The 14282-nt window shown below is 47.7% G+C and overlaps 1 protein-coding gene across 13 annotated transcripts in view; it reads right to left on the reverse strand.

The window, feature by feature from the left end:
* The window catches only part of PPFIA3 (PPFI scaffold protein A3), a 64870-nt gene that overhangs the window by 18522 nt on the left and 32066 nt on the right, over positions 1-14282 (reverse strand). For 4 of the 13 annotated variants that reach the window (XM_088655145.1, XM_035135640.3, XM_088655143.1 and 1 more), the window contains exons 6-15: positions 13974-14054; positions 13450-13662; positions 10312-10458; positions 9741-9875; positions 8951-9034; positions 7884-8015; positions 6423-6485; positions 2645-2724; positions 2268-2412; positions 444-643 (exon numbers count right to left, since the gene is read on the reverse strand). In XM_088655145.1, coding sequence (XP_088511271.1) covers positions 444-643; positions 2268-2412; positions 2645-2724; positions 6423-6485; positions 7884-8015; positions 8951-9034; positions 9741-9875; positions 10312-10458; positions 13450-13662; positions 13974-14054 — 1280 coding nt within the window. The remainder of the gene's footprint in view (positions 1-443; positions 644-2267; positions 2413-2644; positions 2725-6422; positions 6486-7883; positions 8016-8950; positions 9035-9740; positions 9876-10311; positions 10459-13449; positions 13663-13973; positions 14055-14282) is intronic. The other 9 variants (XM_088655152.1, XM_088655153.1, XM_088655150.1 and 6 more) reach the window with 5 other exon arrangements.

Genomic DNA, 14282 nt, shown 5'->3' on the forward strand with positions numbered 1-14282 from the left:
ACAAATTCCTATGCCCCACAAATAACTCAGAGATGCATTTTAAATAAAAGCACACATTCTACTCATGTAAAAACACCAGGCAGGCCCCACAAATAACCCTGAGATGCATTTTAAATAAAAGGACACATTCTACTCATGTAAAAACACGCTGATTCCCGGACCATCCGAGGGCCAGATTGCGAAGGCGATTGGGCCGCATCCGGCTCACGGGCCTTAGCTTGCCTACCCCTGGGCTGGGACAACCCAGTCAGATGGGCAGGGTATAAAAAAATAACATTATTATGGTTGTTATTGTTATTATGGAATAGGACTTCCCTATTTTCATCGGAGAAATGTTGGAGGGTATGCAATTACCTACGTTCAATGACAGCAATGCAAAGAGGTGCATCATGGGAAAATACTGGCGCAGGCTTGCTGCAAAGGGCTGGGCCGAGACAACTCACTTGATTTCTTTGTTGATGGCTTCCAGCTGCTCCTGTAGCATAATGGCCAAGGTCTGAACATCAGCCTGTCCACTGGGGGAGAGCAGGTCGGCTGAGCTGAAGAGAGGATCACGCTCATCTTCATCCGAGCCGTCCAAGCCGCCGTCGAAAGGGCCTCCAGCTGCCTGCTGAGCACGTTCCCACTCCTGAGAGGGTTCCACCTGCACAGGAAGAGCAAGAAGAAGGGAAATGGAGGGGTGTGTGGTCCATTTGCCCAGTGACATATTTGGATATCCACCAGAGAGAACAGCAAAACCCCTCAAAGGCAGCACAGACTTCAGTTGGGTGGTGATGGGACCTTGGTTGCTATGGAAACCAAGGCCCTCGCCTCACCTTACCCCCCTGCCCTGATCCCTGGCATTGCACTGCTGTGAGCTCAGCCTTTGCCCCAAAAATGATGTCCAGAGGGAGACTCACCAGGCGGGTGTCCAGTGGAAATTGAGGTTGAAAAGAGAGAGAGAAAGAAAAAAAAATGAGGGGAGGAAGTAAAGTAATGAAACTACTGCTCTATACCATTTGCCCTGCTACAAGCAACAGTTCCTCCTGTCGGGCCCCATTAAAGCCATGCATCCACAAGGGTTCTGGCATTTTTCTTTATTTCCGCCCCACTTTTCTGTTTAGATCATGCACACACATACACAAAGAACCTTATTAAAAACACACTATAAAGAATAGCGACACGGACAAACGTTAAAAAATAATCAGGACGAAAACAGACGTCTTAAAACAGCAGCCCCATTAAAAGCAGGATACAGCAGATTAGCAGGCTAAAAAAAAAAGCGTATGTTAAAAAGTACACCAGAACAAGAACATCCTTAACGGGTGTCTAAAAACTAAAATAGATGGAGTTTGGTGGGCCTCCACGTTTGGAGAGGGCATTCCACATTCTCAGTGCCACTCAGTGAAAAGGCATAGATGGGGAATGGGAAATTACAGGCTCAAGAAGGAACTAAAATGAATTGTCGGATGCAGGGAGGGTGGTAGGGCCTGGAAGAGTTTATGGCAGCAATAGCTTTGTTGCTCTGGCAATCTCCGTTGCCACCGTTGCCAACCTAGCAGTTCGAAAGCACGTCAAAATGCAAGTAGATAAATAGGAACCGCTACAGCGGGAAGGTAAACGGCGTTTCCATGTGCTGCTCTGGTTTGCCAGAAGCGGCTTTGTCATGCTGGCCACATGACCTGGAAGCTATACGCCGGCTCCCTCGGCCAATAATGCGAGATGAGCGCGCAACCCCAGAGTCGGTCACGGCTGGACCTAATGGTCAGGGGTCCCTTTACCTTTACCTTACTGTAATGCAACTGGAATGTTAAGTGTTCTAATCCAGTGATACAAACACTAGACCTTTGCTAGTACCATCCCAGCACTCCCCACCAACTTTTTTTTGGGGGGGGGATGCTGGGTACCCCAAAGGCCAGCCCACCCCTGTGGCAAGGAGAGGCAGCAGGATTCACAGGGGCAACAGATCCAACCTCCAAAGAATGCATCACCCACAGCTGCTGCCATGGTGGCAGCAACAGCTGTGGCACACTGCTTGGAGGCCGGATGTGCCCACCCCCTTGGCAGCCCCTTCTCCCAATGCAGCCTCTACAGTGAATAGGAGGCGCCGATGGCCTCTTCCCACCCTTGTTCCTGATGTTGATCTTCTGCCACCCCCTTCTTCCCTGGTGGGTGGCGGCTGCCATTTTGTGTTTTGCCTCGGGTACCAAAATGTATGGGGCCTGCTCTGGGTGCCCCCTCCCGCCCTCTTCAGAGCTCATGCCCAGCCCTACACAGCAACCCCGTACCTTGGTAGCCTCGTCCTTGACGGTCCAGCGGCCCTTCTTTGAACGTCTTGCAACGCCAGCACTGCTGTAATGGTCCACGTGGGCCCCCACGGGCAGCGTGGGCGCCTGGGAGTAACGTAGCTCCAACGCGCTGCCCGGCAGGGACCTCCGTGGAGCAGGAAAAATGAGAAGCGTGAGCAAGGATGGTCAGGAAGAGGGTCTCCACCATGCAAGTAAAGGAGCTTTATCCCACCAGTCCCCACTGAACCAAGTAAGACTTTCAGGTACTCGGCTCGTTGGAAGCCATGTAACAAGATTTTCTTGAAATCCTGACATTTTGCGGGGAGGGCTGCACTAAACCGGTTAATGTAATTTGAGAGGGGGAGGAGCCTTCTTACCGGGAGTAGGTAGAGACAGGTCGCCCGCGTAACTGGTCTATCTCCATGTGCATCCTCTCAATTTCAGTTAAGAGTTGTTCCTGTAGGACATGTGCAAAGAACACCATCAATACTTGGAAGCAACCTGTTAGCTCCGCCCAAGGCATGATGGAGAACAGCAACAACCGGGAAAAGATAGACATAATATTTTACAAGGATAAGAAGAAACACCACAGACTTCCGGTCTGCCGCGCCGGACAAAGAAGACGCAGGGACTGCGAGCTCCGCAGTCCCTGGCATCGCGGAAGGGGGGGAATTCCGCGGGGCGCGCGGATTCCCCACAAGAACTTCGGGTCGAGCGTCCCGAAGGCACAGAGACCGGCGGGCTCCGTTTTTTTTGGCGACTCCTCTGCTGCCCGGAGACACAGTAGAGTCTCCGAGAGCCAGCGGAGTTGGAGTCGCGGGAGCCATTTTGGTCGACATCGGTACCTCCGAGAAGTGAAGCCCCGAGTCTTCTACCGGGCAGCAGCAGATTCTCCCAATAATTTAAAAAGACCTCTTCAAAGTAAGTGAAATCTTCATTGGGACTTTTTGGACTTTAAAATTACCAATTTGGAAAAATCGGAAGAGATTTAAAAACGGGAGTCGATCTCTTCCTAATGGCTGATTAAAAGGCGCATTAAACATTCCAAAGCCGAAAAAGATATTTTGTTATTAGCACCTGAAAGAAACAAAGACTTTGTATCTCTTTACAAAACCCGTGCCGGCACCTCCTGAGGAACAGCAAGTGTGTCAGGGGAGAAAATTTTTGACAGCTGTCAAAGCTGTCAAAACTGCTAAAAGACAAGAAAAATTTCTAAAAATTCGGTGAGAGTTTAACTGGCTGTAAGATTTTACTAAAAGAGAAGCATTTGGACTTAAGAGAGGATTTATTTGTGGAAAAGTTAAAGACAATGGAAGGAATAGCCAAGATGGAGGGAACTGTGAGTGAGTGGTGAGTGGAAATTTCCAGTGTGCTCTGTCTCCTAATCTACTGCCTGTTTGTGGTTAGAAGGAATGAAAACAATGTATTCACTAAGCTTCCAAGAAGCTGTTCTGAACTATTTGGAGATTTTGAAGGACATACATAGGACACTGCAACACTCCAGCATAACATCTGTAGAGACTTTGGTTCAAGAGCAGGACTTTGAAGACAATGTTGAAAGCCTACCTGAGACTAAAGAACAAGAAGTGGATTTCGCAAAAACTGAGATAAAGAACAAGAAGTGGATTTCGCAAAAACTGAGATGGAATGTAAAAAATGTGATCTGGAGGAAGAACAACAAGGACTTGAAAAGGAAAAAGACAGCTGTCAAGAACAACAATATGATTCAAAGACTCAAGAAAAGAAGGCTCCTGGAGGGTCTAAAAATTGGGCATGGGCAACAGAGGGAAAGGAAAGGCAGAAGGGGGGGGAGACAGAGGCCTGGATTGGGAAGTGGGAAAGAATGGGAGTTGGGTGAAAAATTCTAGCTAAAAAGTATTTTGGTGATTGATTAACGGTTTCTGAAATCTTGGCTTGTTAAAGGACTGCTGATCTAAAGGGGGGGGGGAGGACACCGGGAGGAGAAAGGAGAGTTAGTAGATATAAAAATTTAGTTTTCTGGAGGGAGGTAGAAGAATGGCTTGGGAAACAATTTTTAGATTTGTATTAGTATTTTTGTGTTTAGATAAGTGTCTGGATGGAGGGCCGCCTTCCCTCCTTTCTTTGCCCAGAAACACCTGGTGGCAGAAGGTGCTCTGGGGGGTGGAGGGGGTGGAGGGAAGCCCAGACAAAAAAATGGAACCTTTGAAGTGCTGCACCTAGCAGGTTCCTCTTGTGGCAGGAGGGGACTTGTGGGGGGGGCAGCATGAAGAAGGAGGAGGAACAAGTCAATATTATAAGAATAAGAGTTGAAACTGGGGTAGAAAATTCACCATATTAAATTAGAGAAGTTAGGAAAACCAGGAAGAAGAGATTTGAGGAAGTCACAATGATAATGTGAAAGATTTGGGAATTTTTATGTATTTTTTCTTTTTCTTTTTTCATGTTTTCTTTTTTAGGTTTTTTCTCCTTTTTTCCATTTTCTTTTTTCGGGGACTTTGGGGTGGGGGGGGGCTAGGGATCCTATTTTCCCATTTTTTTCCTTTTCTCTTTATTTTTTACATATATGATCAGGGTTGGGAATGTTGGTTGGGCGGACACCCGGCTCAGTCTCCCCCTGTTACTCTGGGGCCCACCGGTGGCAGGGGTGGGAATTGGGGAGGGGAGGAGGGGTAGGGGAGAAACCCAGCCACTTAAAATTAACCACCTCCGACTATCTGCTCAGCATGGGTCTTTCTCGTGGCAGGAGGGGACTCATGGGGGGGGATGGAAGAAGGTGTGAAATTATGACTGTTTACCTTTCTGTATTTTCTTTGTTTATTATAAAATCAATAAAAATTATATTAAAAAAAGAAGAACCACCACAGACAGAATAATTACCACACATGGGGAGAACAAGGATATCATTTGAATGCTTCGCCTGTACTTTTATAAATCATTTTTAATGTGTCAGTACAAATGGAAGTTGTTAGAACTGCAGTTGTTGTATAAGGGATTGTTATTTTTGACTGGAGTATAATTGACATTAATAAGATTTTTGGAAAGCAGAAATAAAGTAAATCATCAAACCATCAATTCTAGCACATGGGGGGGCCACCTAAATTATATACTTTGGCATCTGAATGATTGGAATTAGTAATTGTATTATAATTTGGCATTGTTATAATGAGGCTATTATTGGATTATTATAAGTGAAAACTAATAAATATTATTATTATAAAAAATGCAAAAACTTGGAAGCAACCTAGCAGACTTCAAAGCCCTCCACCATATATACTGTATATATTTTTTAAAGATATAGTATTTCTAAAATATATTATTTTATTTATCTCTAAGCAGCATACAACAGCTGAACACGGAAGAGTGTAATAAAAGGCTAAGGAGTGAAACTCTACACAAACCCCAAGTCCCTAAGATCGTTGGACAGTGCCTTGTATGCCTCCTTCCGGCAACGCCTGCAGCCAAGCTGGTACCAAAGGTATTGTTCTGCTTTCTCTTGGACCACATCGCTGAGGCCGAGAGGCGGGTCTTGTCGTCTGGGAAGCCCAGAACCTCCATACACACTGCCCAGGGAGGTTACTTTGGTGCTGCTGACGCAGAAGTTTGACTTCACCCCCAGAGGTGCACTCCACTGCCCCTCAAGACAGATGGATGCCAACAACATATGGCAGAGGGAAGGGCATAGTGTGGGCAATGGTGGAAAATGCCCATTTGAGTCTCAAGGGAAGCCCCACACAGAGTGCATTACAGTAGTCTAATCATGAGGTTACCAAAACGTGAGTCGCAGTGGCCAAGCTATTCATGTTCAGGAAAAGGTGCAGCTGGCATACCAACTTAAACTGATAACAGGGGCTCCTTGCCACAGAGGTTACCTGAGCCTTCAATGAAAGAGATGGATCTAGGAGCACCCCAAAAACGATACACCTGTTTCTTCTGTATGCATTCCCGACCCGGACTCTCCAGCTTGCAAACATGCAAATCACTCACCCACAACGCCTCCATCTTAGCAGGATTCTGCCTCAGTTTGTTAGCCCTCGGACACTCCCAGAAGTTTCCCTTCCTCTTTCTCTAGCCCTTAGCTCAGCCTGCAAATTCAGGACATTCTCCTCCCTTCTGGATTTCATGACTAGCGACTTTCACCCTCTCTGATAGTAATTCAGCCACAATTAGCCTCACCTTGTTTGCCAGTAGTTCATCCTGAACCTTCTTCATGTTGGCTATTTCTTCACTCAGTGTGTTCTTGATGGGGGTGGGGGGAAGGAAAGAGTTTAGTTAGAGCAAGAGAATGAAGGTAGGACCCCTTGACAGAATGTTCCTCCATCCCTTCCTGCATGCACCATATTCTCCATCACCCCACATGGAAGGGCCGCTGCTGCTTCTCTGCAGTTGCCTCTTCTGTTAAGACCAACCCCAACAGCAGCCAAAACCATCACAGCAATTGCCTAACATTGAGAGTCCTAAATGTCCCTCACATGAGGGCCCTTGGTGGAGAACCTCCTGGGCTCCCTTCTAGCTTGGCATCTGGGTTGCCATGATTAGAACTAGCAGTTATGTTATGTACTGAGCTGAATCCTAGAACAATAGGATTCAGAAACAGCGGGAGCTACCCAATCCAACTCCAGGTGGAAGTGAATCCGCAACCTGATTGGCCTGCTGGAGCAGCCAATCAGGCGGCTGGCAGAAGTGAATCTGCTACCTGATTGGCCTGTAGGAGCAGCCAATCAGGCTGCAGGCAGAAGTCAATCCACAATATAATTGGCCCACAGGTGTAGCCCTGAAGTAGCCAATCACGCAAGGCCCATTGTGTAAATAATGTATATAAGCAGATGGTTTTGGGAAAAGAGCCATTTCTTCTTCTCCTCTTCTCCTTGATGACTATGAGCTGAATAAAGAGCATGAAATTCACTCTCGACTCCGAGTACATTTCAAGTTATTTTCCTGTAGTACATGGGAATGAAAATCTTGGTGCCTTGTGGCTAAAAACACATGGCTGCCATGTTTTCCTGTGATGGTGGCCATGCTTCTTTACCCACGGCAATCCAAAACCAGAGTTGCCAGTAAAAGGACCCCTAGACGGTTAAGTCCAGTCAAAGGTGACTATGGGGTTGTGGTGCTCATCTCGCTTGCAGGCCGAGGGAGCCGGTGTTTGTCCACAGCTTTCCAGGTCATGTGGCCAGCAGGACTAAACTGCTTCTGGCGCAACGGAACTCCGTGACAGAAATCAGAGCACAAGGAAACACTGTTTACCTTCCCGCCAAAGCGATACCTATTTATCTACTTGCCAGTGGACTGCATTTCAGAAAACCAACATGGCTGCCATAGCTGTGGTTGTTGAGGGAACGTGAATAGGGCTGGCCTTTCATCTGGTCAAATTGTTAGGGCAAGGCTTCAGATAAGTACCACCTTTGAAGACCTCAAGAGGTTCAGACAGGTGAAGTCTCTGCTCCAGAGACACCTCACCTTCTTGCTTTCCGAAGGGCCAATCCTTATCTCCCCGCCACATTTCCTGGCTCTGACAGTTCCTCCCTTTGATTTCCACCCACTTAGTGAGCACAGGGACAGCAGACACATGGCTGCTCTGAAGCAGCTCTCCCCAAACCATGTTCCTACCTCTCACCACAAGCCCCCACACCCTACCTTCTCCTCCAGGGCCCCCATCCGTTCCTTGAGGTGCAACTGGAGACGTTCGTTGGATTCCGAGAGCAGCTTGTCTACCGTTTCCGAGAGGCGTTTGTTGTGTTCGTCGTTCATTTTCTCCCTTTGGCGTGCCTGTTTGTTTGTTTGTTTTTAACAAAGGAGACAGCAGGCATTGAAGACAGGGCAACAACCCCTGCCTCTGTCTTTCTCACTCACCTCCCAGAAACCTTCACCTCTGATTCCACCTCTCACTGTCTTCCCTTGCTCGCGTCCAACAGCCCCCTCTTCCTTACTTGTTTTTACAATGCTTTATTGCCTCTGTATCCACAAAAGCTCTCTAAAATTGGAATACAGGAAGCTGTCTTATACTGAGTCAGACCACTGTTCCATCTGGTTTGGTGTTGTCTACACTGAGTGGCACCAGCTCTCCAGCATTTGGGGTAGGGGCCTTTTCCAGCCCTACCTGGAGATGCCGGGGATTGCGACAATTTGAACAAAATATTGGGGGCCCCCGGCCCTGCCCGAAGGTTGCCAGAAGGAGGGAGGGAGCCAGGCTGGAGCCAGGTGAGTGTAGCCTAGAGTGAGGGTCCCCAGCCTGGCAGAGGCTGTGCCGCCTCCCTCCCTCCCTTGCTCGGCACTTCCAAAGCCCAGGCAGCTGGGCTCTGGGGATGGTGCCAAGAGGCTGAGCCAGTGGACTCACCGGGGGACAATGGCAAGCCCTTCTGTGGTGGGGGACCCGTAGGGTGAAGGGTTCAGGCCAAGGCCATCAGAGGGGAAGAAAGGAGGGAGCGCGTCCTGGGAGAAAGGGAGTCAGGTGGATGATAGGGCATTTTACCTGCACTCTCATGCAGCGGTGGCAGAGAAGGAGGCTGGGAAATCTCATCACAGTCCAGGGGGGTGGGGCTGAAGGGGTCTGGGCTCCTTAAGAGTTGGTACCTATGCACCTGGGCTCTTTTGCACTCAGAGCAACATGCTCCACCAATGAGCTACTGTATAGTCTTTCTTCCAGTTCCTGGTACTCCCACTTTCCCATCAAAATCCTGCCCTACTTCCCATCATGCCCTCACCCGTTGGAGCTCCTGGTTTTTCTCCTCCAGCTGGGCCTCAAGCTGACGCAGGCGCTCCTCAAAATTCCCATGGCGCTCCTCTGCCTAAAGAAGAGAGTGAAGGGGAGTGTTAAGCCATACTCCCATTTGATCTCCCATTAAATTTTTATTCATTTATACATCAATACAGAACAGTACAAACAGACAACTGTACAGCCTCAATTCTTTGCCATATGACTTCCCTCCTCCCACCAGACGGTAAAGTAGTTCAATCCACTCTCGTGTTTTATAAACTTGGTACAATCTCTGCGATCAAGGAGTTATGTCGTTACCGCTAGCGTTTCCATTCCCTTGTAATTATCTTTAGCATAATCAATAAATTTACTCCACTCTATTCGAAATTTCCCATCTTCCTGGTCCCGGACCCTGTGGGTGAGTCTGGCCATTTCCATGTATTCTAACACCTTCGTTTGCCACTCTGTTATCGAAGGAATCTCTTGTTTTTTTTCCATTTTTGGGCAATTAGAATTCTGGCAGCCACCGTGGCATAAAAGCAAAATCTTTGATCTGTCTTTACGATTTCATTATCTACTAACCCCAATAAAAAAGCTTCTGGCTTTTTAGGAAAAGTATATCTCAATTTTTTTTTTAACTCATTATACACCGACTCCCAGAATTTCTTGAACCCATCACATTCCCACCACATGTGGTAGAATTATCCCTTTTCTGATTCCAGCAGGTGTGCCTCATGGACCACATCCTCCACCAGCCACGTGGCGCACTGGCCCCTTCCTCCTCGTCGCGCAAGTACCTTGTTGAGGGCTGCCACTCGCTGGGCCAGCTGGGCCTCTATCTCAGGTAAGGTCTCGGCCTTCTGGAGGGTCTGCTGAAGCTTCTGCTTGGCATCTTCCAGCCAGTCTTGTAGCTGCCTGTTCTTCTCTTCACTCTGCGCAGGGTAAAAGGTTAAGTCCAATGGCCTTGTCAATGAACAACTTCCAAGCAGTGACCCCAAACAAATTTGGTGCTTGGTGACAAGGGAAGGGCAGGGAGAGAACCAAGGAATCTGGGTGCTTTATGCACCGGGTGGGGACTTAAGCCAGCCTCAGATGCCTGTGCAACTACGGAAGGTGATAAAACAGCCCGGAAATGAGATTTTCCAAGTCCACCAAAGGTGGGCTAGAGGAGGAAGCTGTAATGAATCTCCATCATTTGGAACTGCATACACCAGTAGGGACTCACCGGAAAGAGTCAGGGGCAACTTCACAACCACCTGCATGCGTAGGAAGAGTAGAGAGAGGATGCCTGGGACAACCAGGTTTAAGGAGGGAAGTGTTGGGAACAGCCAAGAGAGGACAGAGAGAGACAGGAAGTAAGGGACTCACTTGTCTGTACAGGGATTCCTTACTGGCCAACTCGTTCTCCAGCTTGTCGTTGACATCGTGGAGAGAGGTCGCCTCCCTCTGAGCGCTCAGGTAGCGTTTCTCCAGGGTAGTGATCCGCTCTTCCATGTCCTCCCGCTGGGCTAGAGCCTGTCACACACCCCCACCAGACAAGAAAAGGGAATGATGGGCAAGTCACACTGGGAACTCCCACCCATCTCCTTTAGTTGCCAGTTGTGGAAGAAATGAAGGTTCTTGGTGCCTTGCATGCACTAGATAACATGTGGGGATCTCTCTCTCTCTCTCTCTCTCTCTCTCTCTCTCTCTCTCTCTCTCTCTCTCTCTCTGTGTGTGTGTGTGTGTGTATTGTCTACTTGAGGGAGCAGCAGTTTGCTGCATTCCTTTGTTAACCCCACCCAGCAATCTTATTGCCGGTAGCTTGAGGTTTTAGTGTAGGGATGGGGAATCTTTGGCTTCCCAGAAGTTACTGGGGTACATCTCCCATCATTCCTGGCCATCAGCCATGCTGGCGGGGGCTGATGGGAGTCGGAGTCCCACAACATCTGCAAGGCCACGGGTTCCTCATCTCTGCTTTAGTGAAACTGAGGTTTTAGTATAGCTTTGAGAGGGAGTACTTATTCACTTTCCTTACACTGTTCATAATTTCACCGACTTCTGTCATACCCCCACCTTTGTGGTCTTTTTCTTTCTTTCCTAAATCAAAAAGCCCAGATCTGTGAAGCAAGGGATGACCAAACCTTGTGCTCTTGGGAGTCCGCCCTGTTTTTTAGGCAGTGGTTTGGGGTCCAGAGTTGTATTCTGCTGCACAAAAAGACACCCCCCCTCTGTGAGTCATCAGGCTCCATAGCAAAGCTGGTGCCAGTTGTAAGAAAAGGCTTCCCACACCAGTGCAGGCATCACCAAGGTGTTAATGCTAGGCTTCCTTTTGGGATTTTGTAAAACAAATCTCTTGTTTCTTACAAACTGAAAAGCCTTTTCTTTTTCTTTATGAGAGACTCTGTGGGAAGACTTTTTAACACACCCTGATTAAAATGTGAGGTAAACTGCCAGAGAAAAATCACATAAAATTGTTGTGTGTGTGTGTGTGTGTGTGTGTGTGTGTGTGTGTGTCTGTGTAGATCTGCCCATCGTCATCTTAAAGCTTTCCTCATGACTGCTTCAGTCACTTGATCATTTTAGTTGCCTTTTTTTTCATTTTCCTTTAAACAAAAAAAAACCCAAAAAACTCCATAATATTCTTTTGGCGAGAACCAGAAATGTACACACTACATGTGGGTGCCACAGGTTTATATACTGACATTACATTCTGTTGTGTTTTCCAATCTCTCCTCAATAATTCCCAACACTGAATTTGCCTCTTCTGCGGCCATAACATATTGCTTGCCATATGAACCGGCCTGGAAATTAAGACGTTCCTTTGAGGCCTTTCTCTGGGTGACCCTACCCTCAGAAATAGGGTGAGCAGCTCTAGGGCTGCAGTAAAGTCAATTGGGGTGGGGAGGAATCAAGCCTTTGGGAAGCTGCGGTACAATTTTGCCCCTGAGCCATTATGTGGAAGTTCAGGGGACAATGGGGTGTTTACCATGGTACTGTAACAAAAAATCAACCATCAATCTGCAGGGCTGCCATGTTTCCTCCAATGGGATTTTCCCCTGATGTTGTTATTGTTGTTTTTAAGCTGCCATGACAAGCTCCTCCTTCGGTGGTATTGGGGGCAAAACAGTGGTCAATGTCAAATGCTCCCCCTCCCCTCATTCCAATTCACTAGTTGAGAATTGGGTGGCAAGTTGAAAGAGGGCATTCTGAGCCAGTGGCTCCCAGAAAAAGGACCTTTTAAGTGATAGCATGCATATTGAGCGCTGGCCTCCCCAGAAAGGCTTGCCTTTCTGGGGCCTTTTTTGGCACCGGGTGAAGACTTTTCTTATCTTCCCCAGCTTGACAGTTTAAAAAAACACATTGTAGAGCTTTCAGACCTTGGACATCACTCCCCCCCCCTCTTTCTCTGAACTTATTGAGTGTTGTTAGAATATATTTTAAGGTTTGATTTTTTGAAATGTGCATAATCATGAAAACCTATTCTTAATGGGTAGCAAATAAATAGCTAAATAAATAAGTGTTTCAGAACTTCGCTTGAGCTTTTAACAGAAACTAGAATCAAGTGTTGTTTTATTTGCAACTTAGCAGGCTAACTTGTGTTGATTTATTTGGCATTTAGGACTGCTATTCTTAATTATTGCTCTTTGATTGAAATGGCAAGCTGTCTTGAAAACATTTACTTGCTACATTTATTTCCTGGCTTTCCTCCAAAAAGTTCAAGGTGGCATTACATGCTTTTTCCTCTTTCCATTCCATGGTAGGTTTGGTTGAGAGAGTGTGACTGGGCCAAGACGACCTAGGAAAGTGGGGCTTTCCAAGTTGGGCCACCCTAGTATTCTAACCACTGCACTCAACGTATTAACAATATGTACTTCTATAATTTCATGCATCTGGGTTTGTTTTTATGTTGGCGTTACAATGGCTATTCCCCCAATTAGGGTGGTTTTTTAGTTAATCAACAATACATTCTCAGCGGTGGTGTAGTAGTTAGAGTGCTGGACTAGGACCTGGGAGAACGGGGTTCAAATCCCACCCACTCAGCCATGAAGCTCACCTTGGGCCAACCACCACCTCTTAGCCCAGGCTTCCTCAACCTCGGCCCTCCAGATGTTTTGAGACTACAATTCCCATCATCCCTGACCACTGGTCCTGCTAGCTAGGGATGATGGGAGTTGTAGGCCAAAAACACCTGGAGGGGTGAGGTTGAGGAAGCCTTTCTTAGCCTAGCCTATCTCACAGGGTTGTTGTGAGGATGAAATGGGGAGGGGGAGGAGGAGAACCATGTAAACCAGTGGTCCTCAACCTTGGGCCTCCAGATGTTTTGAGACTACAATTCCCATCATCCCTGACCACTGGTCCTACTAGCTAGGGATCATGGGAGTTGTAGGCCAAAACATCTGGAGGCCCAAGGTTGAGGACCACTGATGTAAACCACTTTGAGATCCTTGGAAGACAGGTGGTATATATAAATGTAATTAGTAATTGTAATGATATGTATGGAGTGTTTCAGCTGCGGTTGTCTACCTCTTTGAGGTCGCGTTGCAGCTTGGCGTTGATCTCTTCAGACTTGATGACGTCCCGCTGGGCTGTAGCCAGCTCTTCTTCCAGCTCTGCCATCTGCCGGCAAAGCATGGTCAGACGCTCCTTCAGCTGAGAGAGCTCTCCTCGCTGGCGCTCCAACACCTCCTCCAGCTCGGATTCCCGGCCACCACGTCCCAACTCCAGGGATCCATTGGCCTGAGAAACAGAAGGAAGGGATTATGGCACACCAAAAACACTGTCCCTGCCGACCTCACTGAAACGAGCAAGCATCTAGAGCAGGCATCCCCAAACTCGGCCCTCCAGATGTTTTGGGACTACAATTCCCATCACCCCTGACCACTGGTCCTGTTAGCTAGGGATGATGGGAGTTGTAGTCCCAAAACATCTGGAGGGCTGAGTTTGGGGGTGCCTGATCTATAGCCACCTCCCACAGGCAAACAAACCCCTCACACAAGAGAAGAGCTGGTGATAGCCCATGTGCTTTGCCCATATTCCGCACCACTTACACAGATCTGGGAGTCTCCCTCTTTGCTGGGGTCGTCCAGGCCAGATCGGCGTCGGGCAAGCTGCTCTCGAAGGGAAAGAGACTGCAGACAGGAAGAGGAAGAAGAAAAGGAAGGAGAAAAACAAGAAGATGCACTAGTGTTAAAAAATGAAAAATAAAAAAGCCGTTTTTATTTTATACGACTATTTATGTATGCGACCACAGCAGCGTGGATACTACTGGCCCAGAGATGGAAAGAGGACAAAGTTCCGACCAGAGACGAATGGATGATGAAGATGATGGACTACGCCGAAATGGCGAAATTGACTGG

Source organism: Zootoca vivipara, chromosome 12, assembly GCF_965207765.1.
Source record: "Zootoca vivipara chromosome 12, rZooViv2.hap1.1, whole genome shotgun sequence".
NCBI lineage: Eukaryota > Metazoa > Chordata > Lepidosauria > Squamata > Lacertidae > Zootoca > Zootoca vivipara.